The sequence below is a fragment of the Corvus cornix genome, chromosome 4 (assembly GCF_000738735.6).
Source record: "Corvus cornix cornix isolate S_Up_H32 chromosome 4, ASM73873v5, whole genome shotgun sequence".
NCBI lineage: Eukaryota > Metazoa > Chordata > Aves > Passeriformes > Corvidae > Corvus > Corvus cornix.
The window spans coordinates 642,538-666,830 of NC_046334.1; the positions used below are offsets into that span (position 1 = coordinate 642,538).

Here is a 24,293-nt window from a genome sequence, read left to right on the forward strand (position 1 = left end):
ACATGAGAAGAGGGTCCCCCCCTCCCCCCCTGCCTTTCCAAGGTAATTTGCTAGCCGTTTGTGTTGACGTGACCAGATTGGGAAATCTTCAAAGTTTTTGTAGCCTGGAAGTGGAGGGTTGGTGTGTAGTCAGAAGTAACTGATGAATGGAGAGCTGACCCTGAGTGAGGAGGAGAGGGGGATACCAGAAGCCACCTTCTATATTTTTTTTAGTATTTTTTTCAGTGAAGTAGGTCTCTCAGTAGCAATACGGCCTTAACCTTTAACTTTTTTCACGGTGTCTTTCATAAAGGCAGATTCTTTGACTGTTGTGTGCAGATCCATGGTTTTTGTATTTTTTCATCTGAAGTTGTTTTCATCTCCTTGTAAAGACTATGAACATTTTGGAACCAGCCCCTGGAGGTGTTTAAGACTTGATTTAGAAGCAGCAGCTCATCCTGCTCCTGGTTTTGAGCTTTCATTCTTACAGCATTGTGCACTCCTGCTGATTAGCAGGGAAACGGATGGGGCTTTGTGACGGAAGCTGCGCTAGAAATGGGAAGAGAGGTGCATCAGTACAGGCACAAGGAGATCCTTGGTCTGTCAGCACTGAGCTGTTTGGTGCCATTACTTATTTCCCCCTCCCTGTAGTTCTTCATCTGTAGCCTGAAAAACCCTGTTCCATCAGGTATCCAGGTAAAAGGGATGGAGTGGAGCATCAGGTGAAGTTCTGGGTGAAGAAGCACCATCACATTCTGTTTCCAACCCTTGTTCTCTCTGGCTTTAGGCAACACAGCCCTGACCTATGCCTGTGCCGGGGGCTATGTGGATGTTGTGAAGGTGCTGCTGGAGTCGGGCGCGAGCATTGAGGACCACAATGAGAACGGTCACACGCCGCTGATGGAAGCTGGGAGCGCTGGCCATGTGGAAGTGGCCAGGGTGCTGCTGGAGAACGGAGCGGGCATCAATACGCATTCCAATGAATTCAAGGAGAGCGCGCTAACGCTGGCTTGCTACAAAGGTACGGTAACAAGTGTGCAATAGTGTCAGGGCCGAAGAGTCGCTTCGAACGTGGGTTCGTTCAGCCTTGCTGCCCACCACCAGGGGAATTTGAAAGCTGTGAATAGACAGCTGTGGTGCTCTTATCCTGGCTGTGTGTAACATGATCTGTGTGCAGAGTCTTGAGTATCAAGATCTAAACCTTTGGTCTGAGTTATGATGTCTTAGAAGATGCTCTGTTAAACAAATCAAGAGACAAGGAACTAATGTGTTACATCACAGAATAAGTAAACTAAACATTTTGTATTACAACTGTATTATACTGGGTACCTCTGCTTAAGTACAGAAATTATTTCATTTTAAAGGACTTGGTACTTGCAAGTCATGGAAAATTTAGGACCTTGCCTTGTAGGTGTCAGTGCTCAGGGCAACAGGCCTTTGTTGCTTCCCTTTAGAGCATTAGGCAGCAAACTTGCAGCGCCCAAGAAAGGGATGAAGATGTTTAATTAAGAGGCGAAATATGTTCCTACAGCCCAGCAGCTGCTGTTATAGTCACTTAGGACATGTTTTATTAGGCCCTGCCATCTTGGAGTAGTTGATGTTGGTAGCTGAGGTACTTGTGTAGCACCTTTATAAAAAAAGTTGGTTGTACCCTTTGATTTTTATTTTTTATCAACTACACTGCTAAGTTGCTGTGCGCATAGATGGCAGAGATACAAACGTACCTTTCCAGAGTGGATTTTTTGTGTTGTAACATGGACATCCATGGCCTTCATAATGTACTTTAGATCCTTTCTATAAGTGTTGAAATGCACTTTGTCAAGCAGTTTCTCTCTATTAACTATTTTCTCCACACAGGCCATCTGGAAATGGTGAGGTTTCTGCTGGAAGCTGGTGCAGACCAGGAGCACAAGACAGATGAGATGCACACTGCTCTCATGGAGGCATGCATGGTAAGAGCTGAATGGCTAGAGCAGTGGCATGTGTGGGCTCTCTTTTCTTCCTGAAGATGGGGAAAGTGATTCCTTTTCATCTCCTTCTGGTGCAGAATCTAGCTGTGATGTTTCGGTTCTCTTGTCTAGTTGATGGGAAGTTACCAATGGGAAAATACTTTATATAGGAATTCAGAAATTAGGTAACTTCAAGTGGGAAGATTCTCAGTAGTTGTTGGAATGCTTTTAACATTTCTAATGTGCTAAACACGGGCAATGAATATGATCATAACCTGGCTTTTGGAGGCATTTAACAAACCTCGATTATGATAAAGGGATTTGTAAGCAGGTGGTTACGTGTGTAAGGTTTCAGTATAGTTCACACAACCACGTGCTCCTTGAAAACACAGGATCAGAAGCTGTTTGAGAAGCCACTAGGAAATTAAAAGGACAATTGTTTATTCTTACTAGTGAGAGTACTTGGATGTTGCTGCTTTGTCCATCTGAGGTGGTTGTGTTCATCTGAATATGGAACTTAATTGTTGAATCGAAAATTAATTTCTTGAATTTCCTTTTTATCCTTGTCTCCAAATAGATTCCTCATGCGTTGGGATTTTCGTGGCATTAGCTTTGTGTAATGTCACACTGTGAACCCGTGGCTGTAGAGCAGGGCAGTAAATCCCTATTTAGTCTGCCCTTTGCTGAAAAAACTGTAATGGTTCTAAAATCAGCCAGTTATGTCTGTTCAAGGAAGTTAATGGTTTCAGATAGGGGAATGATTAACAGAAACCATTATACTACTTAAAAGTTGTTGGAAAGAAAGTCACGTAGATAAACAGAACTCGAGCTGTCCTTTATCTCACCCTGAAATCTTACTAGAGCAGCCACATAAATATCCTTGGCAATGGCCTTGCAGCCAGTTCCTGGGAGTTGATGGTAAAGTTACCTTGTTTGATATTGCAGTTGCCTTCTCATCAGGATATTTTTGTGGTGGAGCTGTGGATCAACCCCTCCTTTCCTTGCCATCCTCTTCTGCCCTTTTAACTCCTCTGATAGACTAAGAAAATTCCGTTGGACCCACAGAGATGTTAAGGCCTAATTTTTGTCAAGAATTACTGAGCAGTAGGAAAAAATGCTTCTCCCTTATTTCTGCAGGAAGCTGTTCCTAGGGAGGCAGTTCCAGGCTGGTGCTCAGAGCTGGCAGATAGTTGAGAGTCTCATACCTTCAGCTCTGCTGACGAGAGAAGGAGCAGCTTTCTCTAGCAGTATGCAATGTGCAATAGCTTGCAGTGTGCAATGAAGCAGAGCAAGGACTTCCATCTCAGCATGTTCTTTGTGCAGAAACAGTTACTGCTCTTCAGTGGCACAAGAAGACTTCCTTCTCTAGAACAGCATTGAACTTGAATGTATGCTAACAGATCTGTCTGTCTGTGGCATAGCTAGCACAGGTTTAAATCTTGTCCTACAAGGCGTTCAGGATGACTTCTGCCCAAGAGTTTTTTATAGACGGCAGCTAATATTGATTTAATGCAAGTGGGGTGTTGGGCAATGGCACTTACCTTGTGGGAGCAAAGAGCAGGTTGGTCTAGTTGGCATTTCCTCTTGCTGAAGGACTGATGGCCACAAAGCTTCATCTTTAAAATGCAGTTGGTGCTCTTGTGCAGGTTGCTCAGGTGACTTTTTCTGATCTATTAGCAGTTGGAAGGCTTTTCTTGGAGAGCTCAACAGTCCCACCCCGTTGCAAGGTTTATTGAAACATGGATCCAATTCCCTTGAGTGGTGAAGCACCAGCAGTTTTCCTGCAGGCTGCTTGGCCCACATAGGAAGCTTTGAAGCAAACCTTGGTGCTGTGTTGTGCCATCCCCGTCATGGATCGGGGGTGAGCGGTGAGCTGTCTTGCCAGAGCCTGATGGATGAGGCACGGTCTCTGCATTTCCCTGAGGAGAGATTCTCTATGGAGTCTTGGAGTTTTTCCCTAAAATAGTACTGTCATTTCATGTAAAAGGTGAATATGTCCTAGTTAATGTCCTAGATATTTTTCCGAGAGGAGACCATGTTTTGCTCCCTGGATATCAGAAGAAGGTATGAAACACTTGAGAAAATGAAGCGGAAAAATGTCAGATGCAGTTTGGTATTTTGTCTGGAAAAGAGCTTTTTGGAGTCGTGGTTTCCAGCTTGGCAAGGACGGCTGCTGTGGCTGCGACTTGCTGCCTCTTAGGAATTAATCTGAGATCAAGGTGTACTTACCTCATTCAGCGACAACCTTGGGATAGCCTTGTATTCCTGGTGAGTGGCTGTTTATTTGCTGCAGCCCTCTGGTGTTTGGTGTGTCAGATTATGGTTACTCCGAGTTGGAACGGTGGCCATCTTCTCATGGAGAAAACCAGCTTGGAGAGTTTATGCTGTTGTTGGAGCGCAGCGACCAAGCCAGTCTCTGCTTCTGTCTGAACAAAGCAGAATGGAATGGCAGTTGGATGTGTCACTGTCAGGCCTCCAGTGTAAACACAGAGCTGAAAAGCCACTTCAAATAGTTCCTGAATTTGTGGCATACTGAAAATACGATGGAGATCCTATGCCCAAGTATTTTTAAAGGAAGAAAGCAAACTTAGGAGCTACCTTTTGGTAGAACGGGTTTGACAGCACGATCGTGGTATCTGGAAAACCCTGCCAGGATCCTGCCAAGGGAAAGCTGTTGCTCAGGCAGGTGGCTCCTGGGATGTGGAAGGAACCCCTGACAAACGGTCTCATTTTGGCTTTTCTGTTGGAAGGAGAAAGGAAGTCTTGACTCTGCTGTGAAATTGAGCAGTGCAGTAGTTTTGCGGGAGCCATGAGGCAAGCCAGGTCAGCGTGCACGGCTGCTTCTTAAGAAAGGGAGGAAGCAAAAGGATCTCACTATTTTTCTTGTGGAGGAGACAAGCTTCTAAAATAGTGGCGAGCTCCCTCTCGACTGTCTGGGCTTTATTTTGGAGTTCCCCCCCACCCCCAAGTAACTCCAAGGAAGTTGATCCCAGACACCTGAACTTGAGTCTGATACAAAGTCGTCCAGCTTGTCACTTACAGCATTGGCAAAGAGGTCTGATACAAGGTTCATCGTATTTTAGTTTTGAATGGCACATGTTCAGTAAAACATGCTCAGCATTTCTTCGGGTGCTTGTTCAATAGATGATCTTATCCTTTATCCAAATACTTAGGGATAATATTCAGGAAAACTGCACAGCAAGTTTAATTACATTTTTTGGGCTCATTTTACTCACTCATTACTTTTTGTGTCTTTTGAGGGAATTTTGAGTCTGTGCAAAGCTGTGGAGAAAAGCAGTTTTTCCATTTGGTCAGTCTTTCGATCTTGTTTTTTTCATTTCCAGGATGGTCACGTGGAAGTGGCAAGATTACTTCTGGACAGCGGAGCTCAGGTGAACATGCCCGCGGACTCCTTTGAGTCTCCGTTGACTCTGGCAGCCTGTGGCGGGCACGTCGAGCTGGCGGCTTTGTTAATTGAACGTGGGGCTAACTTGGAAGAGGTCAATGATGAAGGATACACACCACTGATGGAGGCAGCCCGAGAAGGCCACGAGGAGATGGTGGCACTGTTACTTGGGCAAGGTAACTGCTGCGGGGCCTTCTGCAGGCTGGAACTCAGCAGGCAGCTGCCTATGTTGGGGAAAAAAGCACTAAGTTACTGTGATTTTTGTTTTCTTTGGTAATAAGATGCCTTGTGCATGTGGAAGTGGTTTGTCTGCTGATCCTGCCTTCTCTAACTGGTGTTTTGTGTTTTTTGAAGGAGCAAACATCAATGCTCAGACAGAGGAGACGCAAGAAACTGCGTTAACTCTGGCTTGCTGTGGAGGGTTTTTGGAGGTGGCCGATTTTCTCATTAAAGCGGGAGCTGACATAGAACTCGGCTGTTCCACACCTTTGATGGAGGCTGCTCAAGAGGGGCATTTGGAGCTGGTTAAATATTTATTAGCTGCAGGTATGGAGTCATTTGGTTAACACTTTTGTAAAGTGTTAATCTAGGAGATTAATCTAGGAGAAAAATACTTTCTTCAATAGTCATTACATTTTCTTGAGCAGCTTCTTGAAGTTGACTGTGAAGGTCTTTGGAGCCCTAAGTAATTTACTGGTTGGACTCTTAATTTAGCTTTTGAAGATCGAGTTGATGTAAACTTGCTTGGAACTAACTTGTAGTTTATGTTTTTATTCCTCTAGAGTACGATCAGGTTATCAGTTTAATAGATGCTGGATTGGAAGGGGGAAGTTTAATTTGCTGTTTGATCCTGTAAAGATTGTAGAGGCTTGCCTATTTTCTGTAATGCCCATGATAAAGCTTACAAGGTTTTGTCACTACCATTTCAGGGGCTAATGTGCACGCAACAACAGCAACAGGTGATACGGCACTGACGTACGCCTGCGAAAACGGCCACACCGATGTAGCAGATGTCTTACTTCAGGCAGGTGCAGATCTGGTAAGTCATTTACCTTCTTAAAAAAATCTAAGTAGGAAATAAAATTATCAACATCTCATATTCTTTTTGTTTGTTTCTGTGTTCATTGCTGAAAACTTACACGTTCTTTAATGTATTTTAGGCTGTTCAATTACCCTAAAGTGCTGAGGTCAGTTGCAGCCCTCTGGTGATTGATGTCTAAAGCATTTCCAAGCCACTCAAGGTTGCCTGGACAGGAAAATAGGGGATTTCATTCTTTTGTCATGGTATTCAGCTTCAAATTGTTGAGCTGATTCTGGGTTAGTCCTTGTACCTGCAAATCTGTTCTATGCCTTATGCGTCAGATAGTTGACAGTGTGTTTGGTGTATTGTAATGGAATTAAGGTGATGGTGGTAAACTGATTTTTACTTTTCAGTAGGCTTGTACCAGTGTGTTATCAAAAAGTCAAGTTAAGCATGTCAGAAGATGTCCTGTTTAACTAAAATCCCCACCATGTGCCCCAGTGCTTCTTGTCCAGGAGTCACACCTGTGCAGAGACAGGTGGTGAATGGTTCATGTGCCTTCAAGATACCCTCAGTTCAAATGTTAGCTAAATATTTATGTCTAAGTTTGTGAAACACTAGAGAAGGATGTTCCATGTCTAGTACCTTTGCATTCCAAAACCCAGAAGGCTGGCTTGCCGCCTTTCACGTGCTACTTTGGATTTTGAAGCCTTTCTTTATCTGTTCTAGGAGCATGAATCAGAAGGTGGAAGAACCCCTCTCATGAAAGCTGCCAGGGCAGGTCATGTTTGCACTGTTCAGTTCTTGATTAGCAAAGGTAAGAGTGTGGGAAGGTTTGTGTTTTCGTGACATTAGAAACACTTCATGTTAAGGGCGTGTCAGAGCTCTAGTGTAACTTTCTTGGATTTGTTTTAAATATCCTAACTCAAGTAGGCAATTGATTCTCCAACTAGGCATGTAATGATTAGCTGTGGTTTCTGCTGAGATTAGATTAGTGGAACTGCAACTAGTTATGAAAACAGTGTATTTCAGTCTTTAATTCCTAGTAAAAGCAGCAGTAGTAGGGATCACTGGGTTTTCCATGCTCCTGGTGCAGCTTTGGAGCACTCTCTTTGGGAGCTGAACTACAAGTGACTGTTGATTTCCAGGTTTTGACTATGGCTTGCTTGATGTTTTGATACAAACCTGAAATTTCCATTTTGTCTCTCTTGGGCTGATTCTCATGAGTTTTCTTGTCCCTGCTTTGCACGGAGTAGGACGATCCAGCAGGATGGAATTTTCCCTGTGTAGATTGCAGAGTAGTTAATTCTGTTACTTTTGATAGAGGTGAACCCACTGAAGTCTGTTTTAGCTGATGTTTCCCCTTCTGGTTTTGCAGGAGCAAATGTGAACAGGACCACAGCAAACAACGATCACACAGTGTTGTCGCTGGCCTGTGCCGGAGGTCACTTGGCAGTGGTGGAGCTACTGCTTGCTCATGGTGCTGATCCCACACACAGACTCAAGGTTTGTCCCTCAGCTGCCTCATTTTCCTCTAAAACTGAGGATACTCAACTGAATTTTCTCTTTTTGGATTCTCTGCAACTCATCCAACCTGTCATGATTTAAATGGAAGTTTCCACAAGCAGATATTCTGCTCACGTACATATTGTTGGAGTTAGTGCAGGTCTCATGATAACTGTGAATGTAAAGACTGCCCTACAGTTGTAAAGTCCTGATTGTGGAAGAGGAAAAAAAATTTTCAAGTACATTTTTTTTTTTAAAATATTTCATCAAGTCTTTAAGTTTTGATGTGAACTTGTGGAGATGGAGTATTTACTAGAGCAGAAAACAGTCATCATAGGTACTGTGTTGTGTCTCCCAGAGTGCTGCAGTGTTGTTTTGATGATGTCAGTGCTGCTTTGATGATGCTCTTCTCTAACACTGTGATCTTTCCCTCTTCAGGATGGATCAACTATGCTAATTGAGGCAGCCAAAGGTGGTCACACCAGCGTGGTTTGTTACCTTCTAGATTACCCAAACAACTTGCTTTCTGCTCCTCCACCCGATGCCACTCAGCTGACCCCACCATCCCATGATCTAAACAGGGTAAGATTTCAGGGCTGGTGATCTGCAGGGCTTTTTTGCACTTTTTTACTTGGGAGTTTAAAGGTGAGAGAAGAGTCAGTCATGTCAGGTCATAAACTCTAGATGAGCACACTGAAGGTTACTTTGAGCTGTAATGGAAATGGGGAAGACTTTTGAACATTATGATGTAGTGCTTTCATCATTCTTACTGTTCTTGAAATGTTATTGGAAAAAAACACTGAGGGTGGAAAAAAAGAGTAAGTGCAAAGGTCTGCTTAAATGAGACTCTTCAGAATTGAATTTATAGCCCATTGTGGCTTGTATTTGCTGTACTACAGTATAACACCGTACCGTGCCGAGTATAGTTTGGCAAGTAGTTTTTTGGCTTAAAAATGCAAAGTATGTGGAGATCACATGATGTCTAGGTGTTAATTACTGAAGTCAGCATATTAAAAACTTTATTAAATGTTCTTAGTCACCGTTGAAGTCTACTTTTCTAACCGATTTTGTTTACCTTCTGTTGAACTATAACTCGCACAGAATATGAGAAAAGTAATCTGTTAGTATCCAACGTTTTAGGCTCCTCGAGTACCAGTGCAGGCGCTGCCCATGGTCGTCCCACCCCAGGAGCCTGACAAACCCCCTGCTAATGTCGCCACAACCCTTCCCATCAGAAATAAAGGTCAGTCGTAGTTCTGGAGCTTATTTTCTAAATATCCTTCCTAGGTAGAGCATAGTGGCTTGCACTTGTAGCAGGGTAGTTCCTATGAAGAGTGTTTATGGATTCAGTCAAGGAAACTGCAATTTTTTTTTTTTTTTTTTAAGAGTTTGCTTATCTACCAAGTATCAGTCATCTAACCCTGTAATCATAAAACGTCAAGAAATCTGCCTAAGTAAATACGTTAAAATCTCTAGTCTGATACACTGAACTAATGCAAAATGTCACCCAGAAGTCTATAGAAATTGGATAATGGAAGTTGCAAAACCCATGTTAATCTCCATATCATAGTTGATTTGATAACTTGTGTTTCCTTAGGGTAGTAGTCTGGGAGTGGGTTTGACTAATTGGATTGAAGGCGGAATTTTTTTGTGGAATAAAATCTTTAGTCTGATCTTTAGGCTCAGGTCCTCCTAGGACTAAATTTGCATCTGTTTTGCTCTCGCCATTTTGACAGTGCTTTCTGTACTTAAGAATTCTCTTCAAAAACCAATTTTTATCGAGCATCAGCAGTAGGAAATACAGGCGTGCATGTCCTAAAATTAATCCTGTGTGTACACTTGTATTGTTCTGGAGATACAGCGAGGATGGCTGGAAGAAACTGGGCACCTCCACTGCCTCAGATCCTGAGTTTTGATTTGCCTATCGCCCTTCAAAATTAACCGATTGTTGCTTCTCCACCTGGTATGGCAGAGCATGTCAGCTGTGTTACTGGGGACTTCTGCATAAAAGACCAATTGGATTAGTCCATCGCTTGTTCTTGCAGGAAGGCTGAAATACTTGCCTTGCCTGGGCAGAGAGCTGAGTTTTGAAACAGGCAAAATCATGTCTACTATGGATAAAACGTAGTGGCTAAAGACACCCTGTTAGATCCTGCTAAATCTAAATGACTATCCTGGGTTCTGGCACTGTTTGTCACCTGAGCAAAGCTGGATACCTGGAGCGAAAGGATGCCTAGTTCTAGAAAGTGTAGCACTTAAAATGTACCAGGTCGGTTGCAAAACCGGCGGCCTAGTCCCAGTCCTTGAGATGTTTTTGTATCCCTTGGGCTGCGCTTTCAGGGCTGTCAGCATATGTTTATGTCCCAACACCATACCAGATGCAAAACACCAAGTAAAGAGACAGCATATCCTTGCTTTTTGTTCCCAGTTTTCTTGTAGCAGCACTCGGTAACAGCGGCTCGAGACAATCGCTTCCTTTGGCAAAAGCATAACGATTGCTGGAGTAGATCTGTCACCGTAGCACAGGGATATGTGGGATGCATGTGCAGTAGTGTGTCCTGTTAAATTGCAATCCGACTGCTGGGTACAAATTGGCAGGTGTTCTTGGAGGGCCTTCGGGACGCGCTGACCTTCTGTGGGTGCTGTGCCCTGGTGCGTAGCCGGCCACGCAGCGGCCCAGCAGTAGCTCTGTAATGAGGATGCCATTCGTATGCACTTCCATTGGTTCTGAGGGGGTTTCTTTTTCACACAGCTGCTTCTAAACAAAAGTCCAGCAGTCATTTGCCAACAAACAACCAGGATGTACAGGGTTACATCACCAATCAGTCTCCAGAGAGCATTGTAGAAGAGGCTCAGGGCAAGTTGACAGAGCTGGAGCAGAGGATAAAAGAAGCCATAGAGAAGAACGCTCAGCTGCAGTCCCTGGAATTGGCACACGCTGACCAGCTCACCAAAGAGAAGATTGAGGAGCTGAACAAAACGAGAGAGGAACAAATTCAGAAGAAACAAAAGATTTTGGAGGAACTGCAGAAAGTGGAGCGAGAGTTACAGCTGAAAACTCAGCAGCAGCTAAAAAAGCAATATCTAGAGGTAAAAGCGCAAAGAATTCAGCTCCAGCAGCAGCAGCAGCAACAGTCTTGCCAGCATCTGGGACTGCTGACTCCCGTTGGGGTAGGAGAACAACTCTCAGAGGGAGACTATGCACGATTGCAGCAAGTGGACCCCATCTTGCTTAAAGATGACCCTCAGCAAGCTGCTGCGCAGACGGGTTTTGCACCAATTCAGCCTCTGGCCATGCCACAAGCTTTGCCTCTGGCAGCAGGTTCCTTACCTCCAGGGTCCATCGCAAATCTTACAGAACTGCAAGGTGTTATAGTTGGACAGCCAGTGCTGGGCCAAGCACAACTAGCAGGGCTGGGGCAAGGAATACTGACAGAAACACAGCAAGGGTTAATGGTAGCCAGCCCTGCTCAGACGCTCAATGACACGCTGGATGACATCATGGCAGGTGGGTTTATATTGTTATGAGCAGGTATAATATTTGCTTGACCAGTTGAGGGTATGTCCACTTCTTTTTATATGTGTGTGTGTGTGTTTGTGTATTCCCGCGAGCTCTACAGCAAGTACCACTTGCCCTCTGATCCCTGTCTTGAGGAGCTGGGAAAATTAGCTTTAACTTTTCAATTCGCAGGGTGAGCTAACTGGTGCCTGTTGGTCAGGTTGGTATGGTGGAATGGCATTTTTGACTCTTCATAGTTTGGGGAGGCATGTATTGGAGTTCATGTGTTAGTTGTATTTTGACCTGATTGTAGCTCAGGAATAGCACCATGATGATACTGGGTAGTACTTTGGACTAGCTGAGAGCTGACTGCAGTAGGCTGAGCAACTGCAGCACCACAACGAGCCTATAATGTGTGAGGGACCTGTGGATTTATCTTCAGAGTAAGAGCTGCTCTGGTTGGCCTTCTGTAGTCTTACTTATTGGAAGCTTTTACTTCTGCTTGGGAAAAAAAAAAAGGTGCTAATCCTATGACTTTTTGAAACATCTACTCATAAAAATGACTGCCAACAGAAAACATGTTTAGCCTTACCAAATTCTTGTCATCGCTTCGGAGAATTCTTTAACCAGTGACATGAATGTTCTAAGGCCTTAAGCAGTGAAATAAAAGAATGAAGCAGGTTTTAAATGTGAGTTGTCACTGTTGTTTTAGTTTACACCTCACTCAGTTGTGCTTCCTCCCCTTTCCATGCTGAAGCAGTCACTGGAATACTCTTTAGCTGAACACAGATGAATTGGTAGCACATGGTCTTAAAAAAGTCACTTGATGAAAAAGGACCAAGATGCTCTTGGTTAAGCTGATGCACTGTCATTTTTACAAGTGCTGTCTGTCTGAACAAGTCTGCTTTCCAAAGCATGTTAGGATGAGGGATGTGTGCTAGAGGGAAAGCAGGTCTCCAAGAAGGTGTTAGTCCAGAGCTGGTCCTGCATATACTGCAAGATGTGGAGTACAGTAGTGGTACAGAGTCAATGGAAGGTATGGTAAATGATTAAAACTACCAGGTGGTGATTTTTTTCAAGTACTTGGAACACCACTTTTGCAATGAGACACCTGATCAGTGACCTGGTGTCCAGGCAAAGCTTCATTAAAGATGACAGAAACTTTTCTGGAAATCTCGTGTTAATAAGAGTTGAAGCATAGACCTAAAGATTGGAAGTGGATAAAAAACCAAATGTATGCATGAAAAAGTAGATAAAAGGACATATATCATGCAGTGACAGTAAAGATTTTTCTCATGTGGAACTGCTGGGATACAGGACAACATGAATTTAAAAGCTAGGATGATTGCAGTTCTTGGTAACTTAATAAAGAATCTGTGCAATGCACTCGAGCTGTGTTTAAATATAAGTTAAACATGGAGTTAGGATGTTTGGGACGTGTTTAACTGCACGTCATATCTTGAGAAGGTGCGATTTCAGGTCACGTGCTGCGTAACCAAATGCCTGTGTGCGCCTTTTTGGGCAGTCAGGTATTTCCAGTGTGAATTTAAGTGCATATTTTGGTACTGCTCAGCCCCACTTGTTAGTACATGCGTGCACACATGCAGTTGGGAAGGAAGTCTGAATGCGTTTTCTGTCAAGTGGCTGATTTTAGGGTGTTTTTTTAAGCAAGAACAGACACAGACCTGAGTATACAACTTCAGTGTCAGCCTGAGTCCACACATCCCGGTTTAATGTGGAGCAGAAATGGCCTCAGTGTAACACAGAACATTTAAGTAGCAGCTAAGTATTTGATCAGTAACTCCATGTACTGCTTTGAGAGAAGCTTCTAGAGTATTCTTACGGATTTAAATTCTTGTTTCTGAGATGCCTTGAGTTTAGTTCCATTGCAGAGCTGCGTTTACAGCACCAGTTACAGAAACAAAGCTTCACCTTGACTGTGCAGACTTGATTTAATGTGCATCTCTGTGCTTAATTAGTTGAAAACAATGAGTAAGTAGTAAATAATCCTTCATTTTTTACCTTTGGGCTCCTTTATGATCCTGCTGGAATTGAGGACAAGTGAAAGGCTTGCTCTTGAGCTTCAGATGTTGGGCAAGCTATTTGCTTGCTATGAGGCTCGTAAAAAGAAATTTTTTTTTGGGGTTAGTTATGTAAGTCTTGTATGAAAACGTTGCATCTGTTAAGTGGTGTGGTAAAGATCTAAAGAGAAAAAAGACACCTTGTTTTTAATAGCAACCTTTTTATAAAGTGGAAACTATTCCAAGGATTTTGTCCAGTCACAGAGCTTCACAAAGAACTTCAAGAATCTTGAAGCACTTGATAAAATGCGTTCCTGGAAGCTACCTTGTGGGATGAATCGGTTCGAAATGCAGCTGTCTGAATTAATGCATGAGAAAGAGTCTGCCTTGGCTGTAGACTCAATACTGAAAAAAATAACAGTAGAGTGCCAGCATCGCAGGCAAATCAGGTTGTGTCCCACTTGGGACTTGAGCAGGAGCTGGTTTTATGTGGGGCTGACCTGCCTTAGGCGACTTCGCATACTTTTAGCTAATAACTACAGAGACTACAGGTGTGGAATGGTTTTCAGGCTTCATCCATGGAGCCCTTCTTGCACAGCAGCAGCCGTGTGTTTGTGTTGCAATTCAGAACATAACTTGGACTGTTAAAAGTCCGAGGCATGTTCTGCACCTCAACTGCTCCATCGTGATTTTAATCCTGTGTGGCAGGAACACAGTTTGTAATAACTGAGGATACTACAGAGAAATTGGGGACAGAGAAGGAACTGATGTAGAACAAGCCTGTGGAGTTGGCTTGAAACCAGTTGGAAAAAGCTGAGATGTCTCGTACATTTCTTGTAAAGTATTTTTTTATTCCATCCCTCATCTTGGCTTATTGGTGTGTAATGTGGAACAGTTTTTAGCTGTCTGCTGTTGACATTACAAGAGACGAGGAATCAGTGCATAAGGACAATGCTGTGCCCACAGTCAGACAGCACTTGTGAGACATGTGATGTCCACATGAAGAGAAGTGGGGATTACAAGGGTGAAAGCCAAGGGCATGTCACACTGGTGAGGCCAGTGAGCACAGGGAGGAGGGAGCAGCTCTCAGGGTGTTCTCTCTTCATTTAGCTAAGAGAGGGCTGAGGTATGGCCAGAAGGAAAGCAAGATCAAGAGCAGCACTGTTCCAAATATCAGTAAGCACAAAACTGATTGTCTGATAGCCCAGCAAATGTCTGAGACTGAGACTGGAGCAGTCAGATGGTGCTTGGTGATGTCTTCCAACCAAGAAGCTTGATCTCATTTCCCAACGTGATTGTGGTGTAGGCGGTCCTGTACCAAGTCATGTATGTACTAAAATATTCCAATAGTGAACTAACTTTGAAGACTTGGTTATCCCAGGCATGAAATAATGATGTTTCCGTGGTGAAGTACAGACTTCAGTTCACTCTGCCACTAGTCCATTAGAGCAGGACAAGGACCAGAGTGCAAAGATAAATATTTGATTGTCAGTGTGTTTAGCCTGGAGAATCATGCTAGTTGGTTACTCTTCGCAGTGCTCAGGACTGCTGTGAAAACCTTTTGGGTTATTGAAAACTTTGAATATTTTAGTTTGGGCACCATAAAAATTCTGTTCATCACCCTTGGCATGTTCGGTAGAAATTTGAACTCCACACAGGTGATGTTGAAATAGATATAATCAAACTGATTACCCATAAAAATGAATATTATGTCCTAGTGATTCCTGCTGTAGGGATATGAACTAAATTTGTGAATTACTGCTGAAGCACACATCTTTCTTTTTTGGGTTTATTCATTTGTTTTGTATTTTTTGGAGGGGGGAGCGGGTGGTGATTGGGAGGTTGGGGGGTTTTTTTGTTTGGTTTTTCCTCCCCTCACTGCAAATATAAAAAGTAGACTTTACCTGAATTGAGACCTCCTTAACTAACTTGATTTTTTTTTTTTTGGTCTGAGAATTTACTAATGTCTCCTGTAATACAAAAGATGCTTCCCAGTCCCCTTTTTGGGACTTGAGCAGGAATTCTTAGAAACTGTTTAAAACACATGCTGTTTTTGACTTTATGTCAAAATATTTGGGCATATCTTCAGTATGTTTATTTTAATCCATACCTTGTGTGATTTGTGAGATAAGTGTTCAAAAGGCACCCAAAGATACAGATCAAGGGAGTTTGAGTTCTGAATTCTGACTTACTCTTAAATATAAGGTTAATGGTACTTTTCTGTGTTAGAAGCTGGGTGTTCTTTGCTTCTGCTGGTGCCATTTCTTAGGTTCTTTGTTGGGATTTTGTGTAGGAAATCCAGAAATTAAATTAGTAATGGATGTAAAACACAGCTGCCTTGCAATGGTGGGAGCACACAACTGGGCCTGTTAGGATTCAGGTTTTGTGGCGTTGGTTGGAAAACTGTTTCATTTTGCAGTTTAAAGTGCTTTTGTCAACTGGACAGAAGTGTGTGGGCCTTCACTTCACTGTCACACCTGAGAAACAGCTGGAGAAACACTGGAGAAGTGACAGGGAAAAAACCATTGAGTTCTTCTGAGGCAAAGTAGGAAAATGGGTGTTTTCCCCAAAGGCTGCTTTAGACTCAAGTTTGGTCTGTATTTCTAAACATCCCATGTATAGAATGAATTTCAGGGAGTGCGGCAGTCAGTGCTATGTGTGTCGTGTCCATACACTGTCATCACTGTGAGCAGTGTTACCTTTGCTTACCTAACACCTTGACCAAACTCTCTGCACACTGGCTGTTCCAAAGCTTCCACTTCTCTGGTTTCAGCAAATTCTGCCGTGTCAGCATCCTGCCCTGTTGCTTTTTTTTATGTTTATGGGGGGTGGGGGTGAAGGCTGGACAGACTTCTACGTTAAAACATTCAAACTGTTTTAAGAAAAATTGCGTAGATACCCGTTGGTTGGACTTGTTCTGCAGCTCTGCTTCCAAAGGTATGGAACTCCAGGTCCAAATAATGGCTGATTTGTTGTAGGAAAGATCTTCGGGTTAAAAAAAAAAAATCATCTTGTGGTGGGCTTGTAGAAAACATGTCAATCTAATACTTAAACTTTTTCTTTGATTGAATACAGTAAACCTTTTTCATAGCTCAAATTCTAAGAGTTAAAGGTTCAAAGATTTGGCTAAATGTGTGGAATATATATATATTTGTGGAAAACAACACTTTTTAAGGAGTTCCATCTGTCGATGGGAGTTCATCCCACTGTCCCTTTATTGTCACGCTACACTTGGGAAGTGTTTTGCTTTGACTAAGTGTGGTTCTTCTGTCCAACAGCAGTGAGTGGAAGAGCATCTGCAATGTCAAACACTCCTACCCACAGCATTGCAACCTCAGTGTCCCAACCTCAGACGCCGACTCCGAGTCCCATCATTTCTCCTTCAGCCATGCTGCCCATCTACCCTGCTATAGACATCGATGCCCAGGTGAGCCTGCCACTCTCACAGATGCACAAAGCTAGTTTTTTTCTGCATCCTGAATAATTCAGTGGTGGCAAATAGCTCTGTTGTATAATGGATTGGGGTCTGGGGACTGGATTTGCTGCTTTTAGGAAGCCAGAACAACACCCCAGAGTCGCAACCCACTTTCCTCTGTGCTCTCGCCAAACAAAAAAAAAGTCTCTGAATGACTAAACACTTGTATTTCTTATTCCTTTGTTGTCAGTGTGATTATGAGAAACAGCAGAGTTGTCTGCTGACAGAAATTAAATGTTTTCTGGCCTGATATCCTAAGACAAAAATAAGCTGTAAAGCATTGCACACTGAGTTTTCGGTTGTGCTTCCAAATCGTTGGCCAGAGATCACAGAGGTGTGAAAGTCTTGAAACTAATAATTGCTGTGATTTTTTTAGCAGGAGGAAATAATTTAAGCTCTCACTTCCACTAAGGGAAAGGCTTTTCTGTAATGAAAATTATTGTTAAAAGGGCAACTTTATGTTGACTTGGAGCTAGCTGGCCATCAGCAAAAAGCATACACATACTAACTGGCATATATCTATGCACAGCTCTGGGCTATACATGACATGACTAAGGTTTGGGCAGCACGGAGTAGAGGAGAGGCAGGAAATCATTGTGGAGAAAAGGAGAGAAACCTCTGGAAAATCAGCCTTTGCTACTTAGTTGCTTGTGGTACTTGGCTTGGATTCTGCTGTGATGAAGCCTTTGGCTGAACCGAAGTGTTAAGAATTAAAGACAGAATTCTTACCTTCATTATACCATCTAAAGGTCACAGTCAAGCAGTGGTAAAGAAGTTAATCTGGTTAACAGAGCATAGATGAGAGCTCAGTTCTTGAAGAATCTTCAGTTCCTGTCAGGATTTCTTCTTAAATATCCCAGCAGAGCTGCCTTGAGAGGTAGAATCCTGTCATGAACTTGGACACAGAAGGTAGCTGTGGGGGCATCAATAAACATGCCCTTAGCTTATCGAAGCTTTTTGCTTTGGCATGGGTGTAATTATGTTTTGGCTAACATGCACTGTAACAGGGGCTGTACTTGAAGGAGCAAGTATTTATCTTCTGTGTATGTCTGTTTGGTTTAGACTGAGAGTAACCATGACACAGCCTTGACACTGGCTTGTGCTGGTGGCCATGAAGAACTGGTACAAACCCTGCTGGAGAGAGGAGCAAACATTGAACACAGGGACAAGAAAGGTGGGTATCTCACCATGGCAGTACACAAACCCTGTCTGCTTTGCCAGTGTGTCCCACTAAATAAATCTCCAGTAAGCCTAGACTTCATGTGAAACCTTTAGGCTTGCTTTTCTGGTGGTTTTACTCATGTCACTTATGAACGTGGACTCTTCAAACAGTGTTTTCTGTTTCAGGGTTTACTCCGCTTATTTTGGCTGCTACAGCTGGCCATGTGGGTGTTGTGGAAATCTTACTGGATAATGGAGCTGATATTGAAGCCCAGTCCGAGAGAACCAAGGACACTCCCTTGTCTTTGGCTTGTTCAGGAGGGAGGCAAGAGGTGAAGTAAACCTTAAATCTTCAGAAGAAGTGTGTGAATGACATATTGTGTTAGTACAGTACAGGAATCTTCCAGAGAAGAGACAGTCACACAGGATGTGTGTTTAAAAAAGATGCAAAGAGCTTCACATTTTCCAATTTAGACATCACAATGTGTTCATAGATTGCCTTTTCTATTTCGGTAACTTGACTGGTGCTGTGCAGGTGTCCTCATGAGTGTAGTCATTAGTGCCCCATCATGGGACTTTTACCAGCATAATTAGGTATAGATATGAAAGTGAATGCCATGAGTGTTCTTGCTGAGAATCAGTAGCTGGACACAAATGGGTGCCATATGTGAGCCATATCGTAGTTTTGGGGGGGAAAAAAAAGGGAAAACGCTGGGCTTTGGGCAGCAGAGATGATGTCAGAATACCCTTCTGCCCAAATTTTTGGGGTTGACAGTATATTTGTTCTGTGATTTCATGGGAAAACATTCTGATGGAGAGCTGTGCATGTCTAATCTAAACTTTTTTAATGCTTAAAACCTGAAAAAGAAGCAAATTTAACATTGCACTGGCAGTGACACCATGGGTTTTCACCTCAGGGTACACTGTGATTTTAAGTTGCTAGACAGTTCGGTTTCTTGTCACATCCTCTGCAGGAGAGGACAAAAAGCAGAAGTACTCTGTGCACCATATTGAAGCTGAATCTCTGGTTTGGCAGGCTTTAAAGACAGCTGAAATAATCATAAAGAGATCTGCCTTTTCTTACTCTGCTGTTCAATTTGGTATGAATGGTTGAAGCACACTAATCAGCAGTCATGATTGATTTTTTTTTTAAAGCAAGTTTTACACTGGCTGTGGGAACACAGTTGTTGCCTCATCCGGTCATGAAGGCAAGGGGTGTAGCGAAGCAACTGATTAAAGTGGCTTTCTTACCATTGACATCTTCCAACAGATTATTTAGGTTTGAAAAGCATTTGTCTTGGATAGATTTGCAAGTTTGGGAGAAAACCAGATGTTATTTGTTGAAACACTGCAGGTGGTGGAGTTGCTGCTAGCTCGAGGGGCAAACAAGGAGCACAGGAACGTGTCTGATTACACACCTTTGAGCCTCGCCGCCTCAGGTGGCTACGTGAACATTATCAAGATTCTGCTGAATGCTGGGGCAGAAATCAATTCCAGGCAAGTTCTCTTTTCACCCATTATCTCATGGGCTCGCTTGTGAGTGACGTGAAGACAGTGTGTGTGTTCCCTTGGTTTTCCCTGTGTAGTTCACTCTCTGTGTGTGCATCTATGTCATGCTTTTGCATCCATTGGGAGGTGGAAAACAGCTCAGGTGTGAGCTGCACAGGTCAAAGGAAAGGGCCAAGCACAAGTTATGCTCCTCATAAGAGATGCCCTTCAATTTGAAGCAATCAAAAAGTAACATGGGTGGTGTTTCTAAGTAGAAGTACTTGTCCTAAGCAATGCTGCTGTGGAGAACCCCTTGTAGGCTCAGCAGATGTTAGTGTGCAGCTGATTTTTCAGTCTTGCATAAGTCCTCTGCCTTCATAAGTTTATAATAATCACATTTCTGAAATGACCTTTAGAGCAGTTTTGGTTCTTTCTTCCTTCTCTTTCAGAACTGGTAGCAAATTGGGCATTTCTCCCTTGATGCTGGCAGCCATGAATGGGCACACTGCTGCTGTCAAGCTGTTACTGGACATGGGCTCTGATATAAATGCCCAGATTGAGACCAACAGGAATACAGCTCTGACTCTGGCCTGTTTCCAAGGAAGAACTGAGGTGGTCAGCCTGCTGCTTGATAGAAAAGCTAACGTTGAACACAGAGCCAAGGTAAAGAGCAAACAGCTGGAGGGGTCTGCAGAAAGAGGTGCTTGTAAGTCATCGTGTGTCTGTTGTTACCTGATTTTCTTGCCTTTGTGCAAGTCACCTTCTCTAGTTCAGTTCTCTAGTCCAGTTAACCGAACTGAACCAGATACTGTATAGAAGAAAATGGCTGCATTTAAGGGCTAAGATTTTGGTGGTTGCAAAGCTCATCAAAAGATGTGCTTCTTCAAAAAGGTGTTGATCCATCTTCAGGTGCTTACAAGCATAAGGACAGTAATGCATTATGTTTGCAAGTTAAATAAATACCAGATCTCAGGTAAGCCCCTCGCCCCCCACTAATGGCTTCTTTCTCCTGCTTGCTTGTTCCAGACTGGTCTCACACCATTAATGGAAGCAGCTTCTGGGGGATATGCGGAAGTGGGCAGGGTCCTGCTGGACAAAGGTGCAGATGTCAACGCTCCCCCAGTACCGTCATCCAGAGATACAGCTTTAACCATTGCAGCAGACAAAGGGCACTACAAGTTCTGTGAGCTTCTCATTAGCAGGTACTGTGTTTGCAAGTGAGCAACTTAAAGAAAAATATGGCTGGATTTAGACTTCGTTTTCCCAGTATACAACAATATTTCCAAATATACACTAAAGGAAAGGTTCTGTGTCTGTTGACTTTTACTACATAATTTAATTTATCCCAGCTACTCAAACGAAGTTCTTTTTGGGGTCAGAGTGCTTCCTTTTGCCCACATGCAGGGTTTTGATGGAATGTATTTGGTTTTGTAGGGGAGCTCACATCGACGTGCGGAACAAGAAGGGGAATACTCCACTGTGGCTGGCAGCAAATGGGGGCCATCTTGATGTTGTCCAACTGCTGGTCCAGGCTGGAGCTGATGTGGATGCAGCTGATAACAGGAAAATAACTCCTCTCATGGCAGCCTTCCGAAAGGTAGAATGTGAAGTTCAGCTTGGCTCTTAACTATGATTGTCTTGATCATCCCTACACAGCTTTTAGAAGTAGAACGTACTGACAGAAGCTACATATTTAATAATATGTCGGTTAATTTGAATACTTGGCATTGAATCTTCAGAAACAGATATGTGTGTCACCTGTGTAATATCTGTGTTCAGTTCTTATTGGAATTTGCTTTACAGGCAGTGTAGTGTGAGGCTGGTTCTGGTGAGTGTGAGGGGTGAAAATTGCCGAGTTTCTGTCTGATAGAACTGGGAGGAAATAGGATTGGTTCCTTATGCAGGAGAGGATGAGGACTTTGGTCCAAAAAAGTGCAGTTTAGCCTGATTTGAGTCTACAGATGATTTTGTTAGCAAGTTGAGGTGCTGCAGTACTGGAAAAATTGCAGATGACTGTAGAAGCCTGCAGCTGTTAAGCTGTTAAGAGCTGGGGATCTGAAGACTGCCCCGAAAAAGGCAAAAGTTTGTGAAAATACTTCTGGAGTAAGGGCAACCTGACAAGAGGTAATTATCTGCCTTCTCTGGTGTCAGAAATGTGCCTCACTAGTTCAGAAGGTGAGAAAGATCTCAAAAAAAGTGTTGAGAGCTTCATGTGTTGAGCAGTTGAAAATAAATATTTTGCAAGGAGTGCTGGGACTGAAGTGTTTGTCAGCAAAGCAGAGGCAGCTGGTCTGATAGAAAATGTTGACCTTGAAATTTGTTTTGCAGGGTCATGTGAAAGTGGTGCGTTACCTGGTGAAAGAGGTAAACCAGTTCCCATCTGACTCGGAGTGCATGAGATACATAGCAACCATTACTGATAAGGTAAGATGGGAGGGAGGAAAACGCTTGAGAAGGAACAGTGTTGTGTCTCTGCTTCAGAGACAATGTTATGAATTCTCTTTAGCTCACTGGCCACCAGCTTTCAGCCAAAGCATGAGTCCCATTGGAATTGTTGAGGAAAAACAGCAGGATATGAGAACACGTGGCGCTTTGTACTCGATGTCCTTTGTCATTTCAGGAGATGCTGAAGAAGTGCCACCTGTGTATGGAGTCAATTGTTCAAGCCAAAGATAGACAGGCTGCGGAAGCCAACAAAAACGCAAGCATTCTGCTAGAGGAACTGGACTTGGAGAAGGCAAGTGGAAAGAGTTGCAACTGACAGTATTTCTCTCTTAAAATTCCAGTTTCGAGTTCCTTCAAGATGAGGTCGGTAAAAGTAGTTATTGGGGTATAGGAGTGTGTGTATTCACCGTAATTGGAGTGTCTGAGCATCTTGTTGTTCAAGTAATCTTTGAACTTTGATATTATTCAGAGACATTGGATCAGAAAATGCCAATAGAACTATTTACTCTGTACCAGAAGAAGGATTCTCCAGTCTTGTACCAAAAGAAGGATTTCTGAATATGATTCTGTCAAAAAAAATGAGTGTGGCATTTTCTAGTCATACTCATATGGATCTTAGGTCTAAACCCTGTTTTGTGACCAAAATTGTAAGAAAATAGACTCATTTACTAGAAACTGTATACTGTAGTAGAAATAAAACAGGAAAGTCCATGGAAATAGAAAGCATTTGGATTTCTTGAAATGCATGGGACACCCTGTAATGCTGTTCCATGTGCTTGACTTGTAGCTAAGGGAAGAAAGCAGGAGACTGGCTCTGGCTGCCAAAAGAGAGAAAAGAAAGGAGAAAAGGAGGAAGAAAAAAGAAGAACAAAGGCGAAAACTAGAAGAAATAGAAGCAAAAAATAAAGAGAATTTTGAACTTCAGGCTGCTCAGGAGAAAGAAAAATTAAAAGCTGAAGGTGATTACTGCATTATTCCAAGAAAAGAATGAAATTCTGTATGAGCTGACAACTGTAATAGATTTATGGATCTCTGCATAGTCAAGGGTTTTGTGTGCGTTGTCAAGCTTTGTAAAAAAGTTAGTTCTAAGTTGTTTGATAGGACAGGTGTGATTTGGAAAGCAAAATACTCAAGTTTCCTCAAACCAGCTAAATTATTCCTGCTTTGTCTTTACTCTTCCATCAGATGATCCCGAGGTCCCAATGGAGCCTCCCAGTGCTACCACCACCACCACCATAGGTATATCTGCAACCTGGACAACGTTGGCAGGCTCTCATGGGAAGAGGAATAACACCATCACCACAACAAGCTCCAAGAGGAAAAACAGGAAAAACAAAGTAACCCCTGATAATGTTCAGATTATATTTGATGATCAGCTTCCGATTTCCTATAGCCAACCAGAGAAGGTGAATGGGGAATCCAAGAGCAGCAGCACTAGTGAGAGTGGTGACAGTGACAATATGAGGATCTCCAGCTGTAGCGATGAGAGCAGCAATAGCAACAGCAGCCACAAAAGTGACAATCATTCTTCCACAGCTGTCACTAACACACAGAGCAACAAAAAGCAACCGTCGGTGCTCGTCACTTGTCCAAAGGATGAGAGGAAAGCAGTCCCTGGCAAGTCATCCATCAAGTAAGTTCCTGTGACCGTGTATGCAAAGTGTAAGTCATCCTTTTTTTCCCCCCCACATAATGACAGCATTTAATTTCTTTTGCAGGTTGTCTGAAGTTATTAATGAAGTGACGAATAATTCCTTGTCTACTTGCACAAAATCCGCTCCTTCTCCCCTTTCTTCTCCAAATGGAAAGCTAACCATTGCTAGTCCTAAACGTGGTCAGAAAAGGGAAGAAGGTTGGAAGGAAGTTGTGAGAAGGTAAGCAAAATATTCCCCTAATTCCCTTTGATGCTGTCCTTTGTGTAGCCTTCCCTGGAGTTACTAAATGACCTTCTTTTAGTGGATTTGAGATCTCACAAAGGTGCTGTTGCATAGGTTGAATTGGAAAACATGGAATTCTTTTGACCAACCTGCCCACAGCTTCTTGCCATGGAAGTGTTTCCCACTTAATACTGTTTCCTTTTTATATAGATCCAAGAAGGTTTCTGTTCCATCAACTGTGATTTCCAGAGTTATTGGCAGAGGAGGATGTAACATCAACGCGATCCGGGAGTGCACGGGAGCGCACATAGACATTGACAAACAGAAGGATAAAACTGGAGACCGAATAATCACAATAAGGTGAGCAGGATCCTGCATTGGCTCCCTCCTGTGGGTATTTTCTCCTTGAAGAACATTTGTCTGTACAGGAAGATTAAAGGCTTGATCTGGTTGTTCCTTGGAAGAT

General features: G+C 43.0%; 1 protein-coding gene across 4 annotated transcripts in view; it reads left to right on the plus strand.

Annotated features, from left to right (window-relative positions):
- Positions 1-24,293, plus strand: part of ANKRD17 (ankyrin repeat domain 17) — a 54,107-nt gene that overhangs the window by 22,010 nt on the left and 7,804 nt on the right. The window contains exons 6-28 of one of the 4 annotated variants that reach the window (XM_039550342.1): positions 767-1,000; positions 1,837-1,931; positions 5,273-5,510; positions 5,689-5,880; positions 6,264-6,373; positions 7,085-7,172; positions 7,734-7,861; positions 8,300-8,443; positions 9,002-9,104; positions 10,614-11,369; positions 16,660-16,808; positions 17,919-18,030; positions 18,204-18,349; positions 19,372-19,514; positions 19,955-20,168; positions 20,532-20,707; positions 20,940-21,102; positions 21,834-21,929; positions 22,126-22,242; positions 22,738-22,909; positions 23,136-23,583; positions 23,669-23,824; positions 24,038-24,187. In XM_039550342.1, coding sequence (XP_039406276.1) covers positions 767-1,000; positions 1,837-1,931; positions 5,273-5,510; positions 5,689-5,880; positions 6,264-6,373; positions 7,085-7,172; positions 7,734-7,861; positions 8,300-8,443; positions 9,002-9,104; positions 10,614-11,369; positions 16,660-16,808; positions 17,919-18,030; positions 18,204-18,349; positions 19,372-19,514; positions 19,955-20,168; positions 20,532-20,707; positions 20,940-21,102; positions 21,834-21,929; positions 22,126-22,242; positions 22,738-22,909; positions 23,136-23,583; positions 23,669-23,824; positions 24,038-24,187 — 4,330 coding nt within the window. The remainder of the gene's footprint in view (positions 1-766; positions 1,001-1,836; positions 1,932-5,272; positions 5,511-5,688; positions 5,881-6,263; positions 6,374-7,084; positions 7,173-7,733; positions 7,862-8,299; positions 8,444-9,001; positions 9,105-10,613; positions 11,370-16,659; positions 16,809-17,918; positions 18,031-18,203; positions 18,350-19,371; positions 19,515-19,954; positions 20,169-20,531; positions 20,708-20,939; positions 21,103-21,833; positions 21,930-22,125; positions 22,243-22,737; positions 22,910-23,135; positions 23,584-23,668; positions 23,825-24,037; positions 24,188-24,293) is intronic. The other 3 variants (XM_039550343.1, XM_039550344.1, XM_039550345.1) reach the window with 3 other exon arrangements.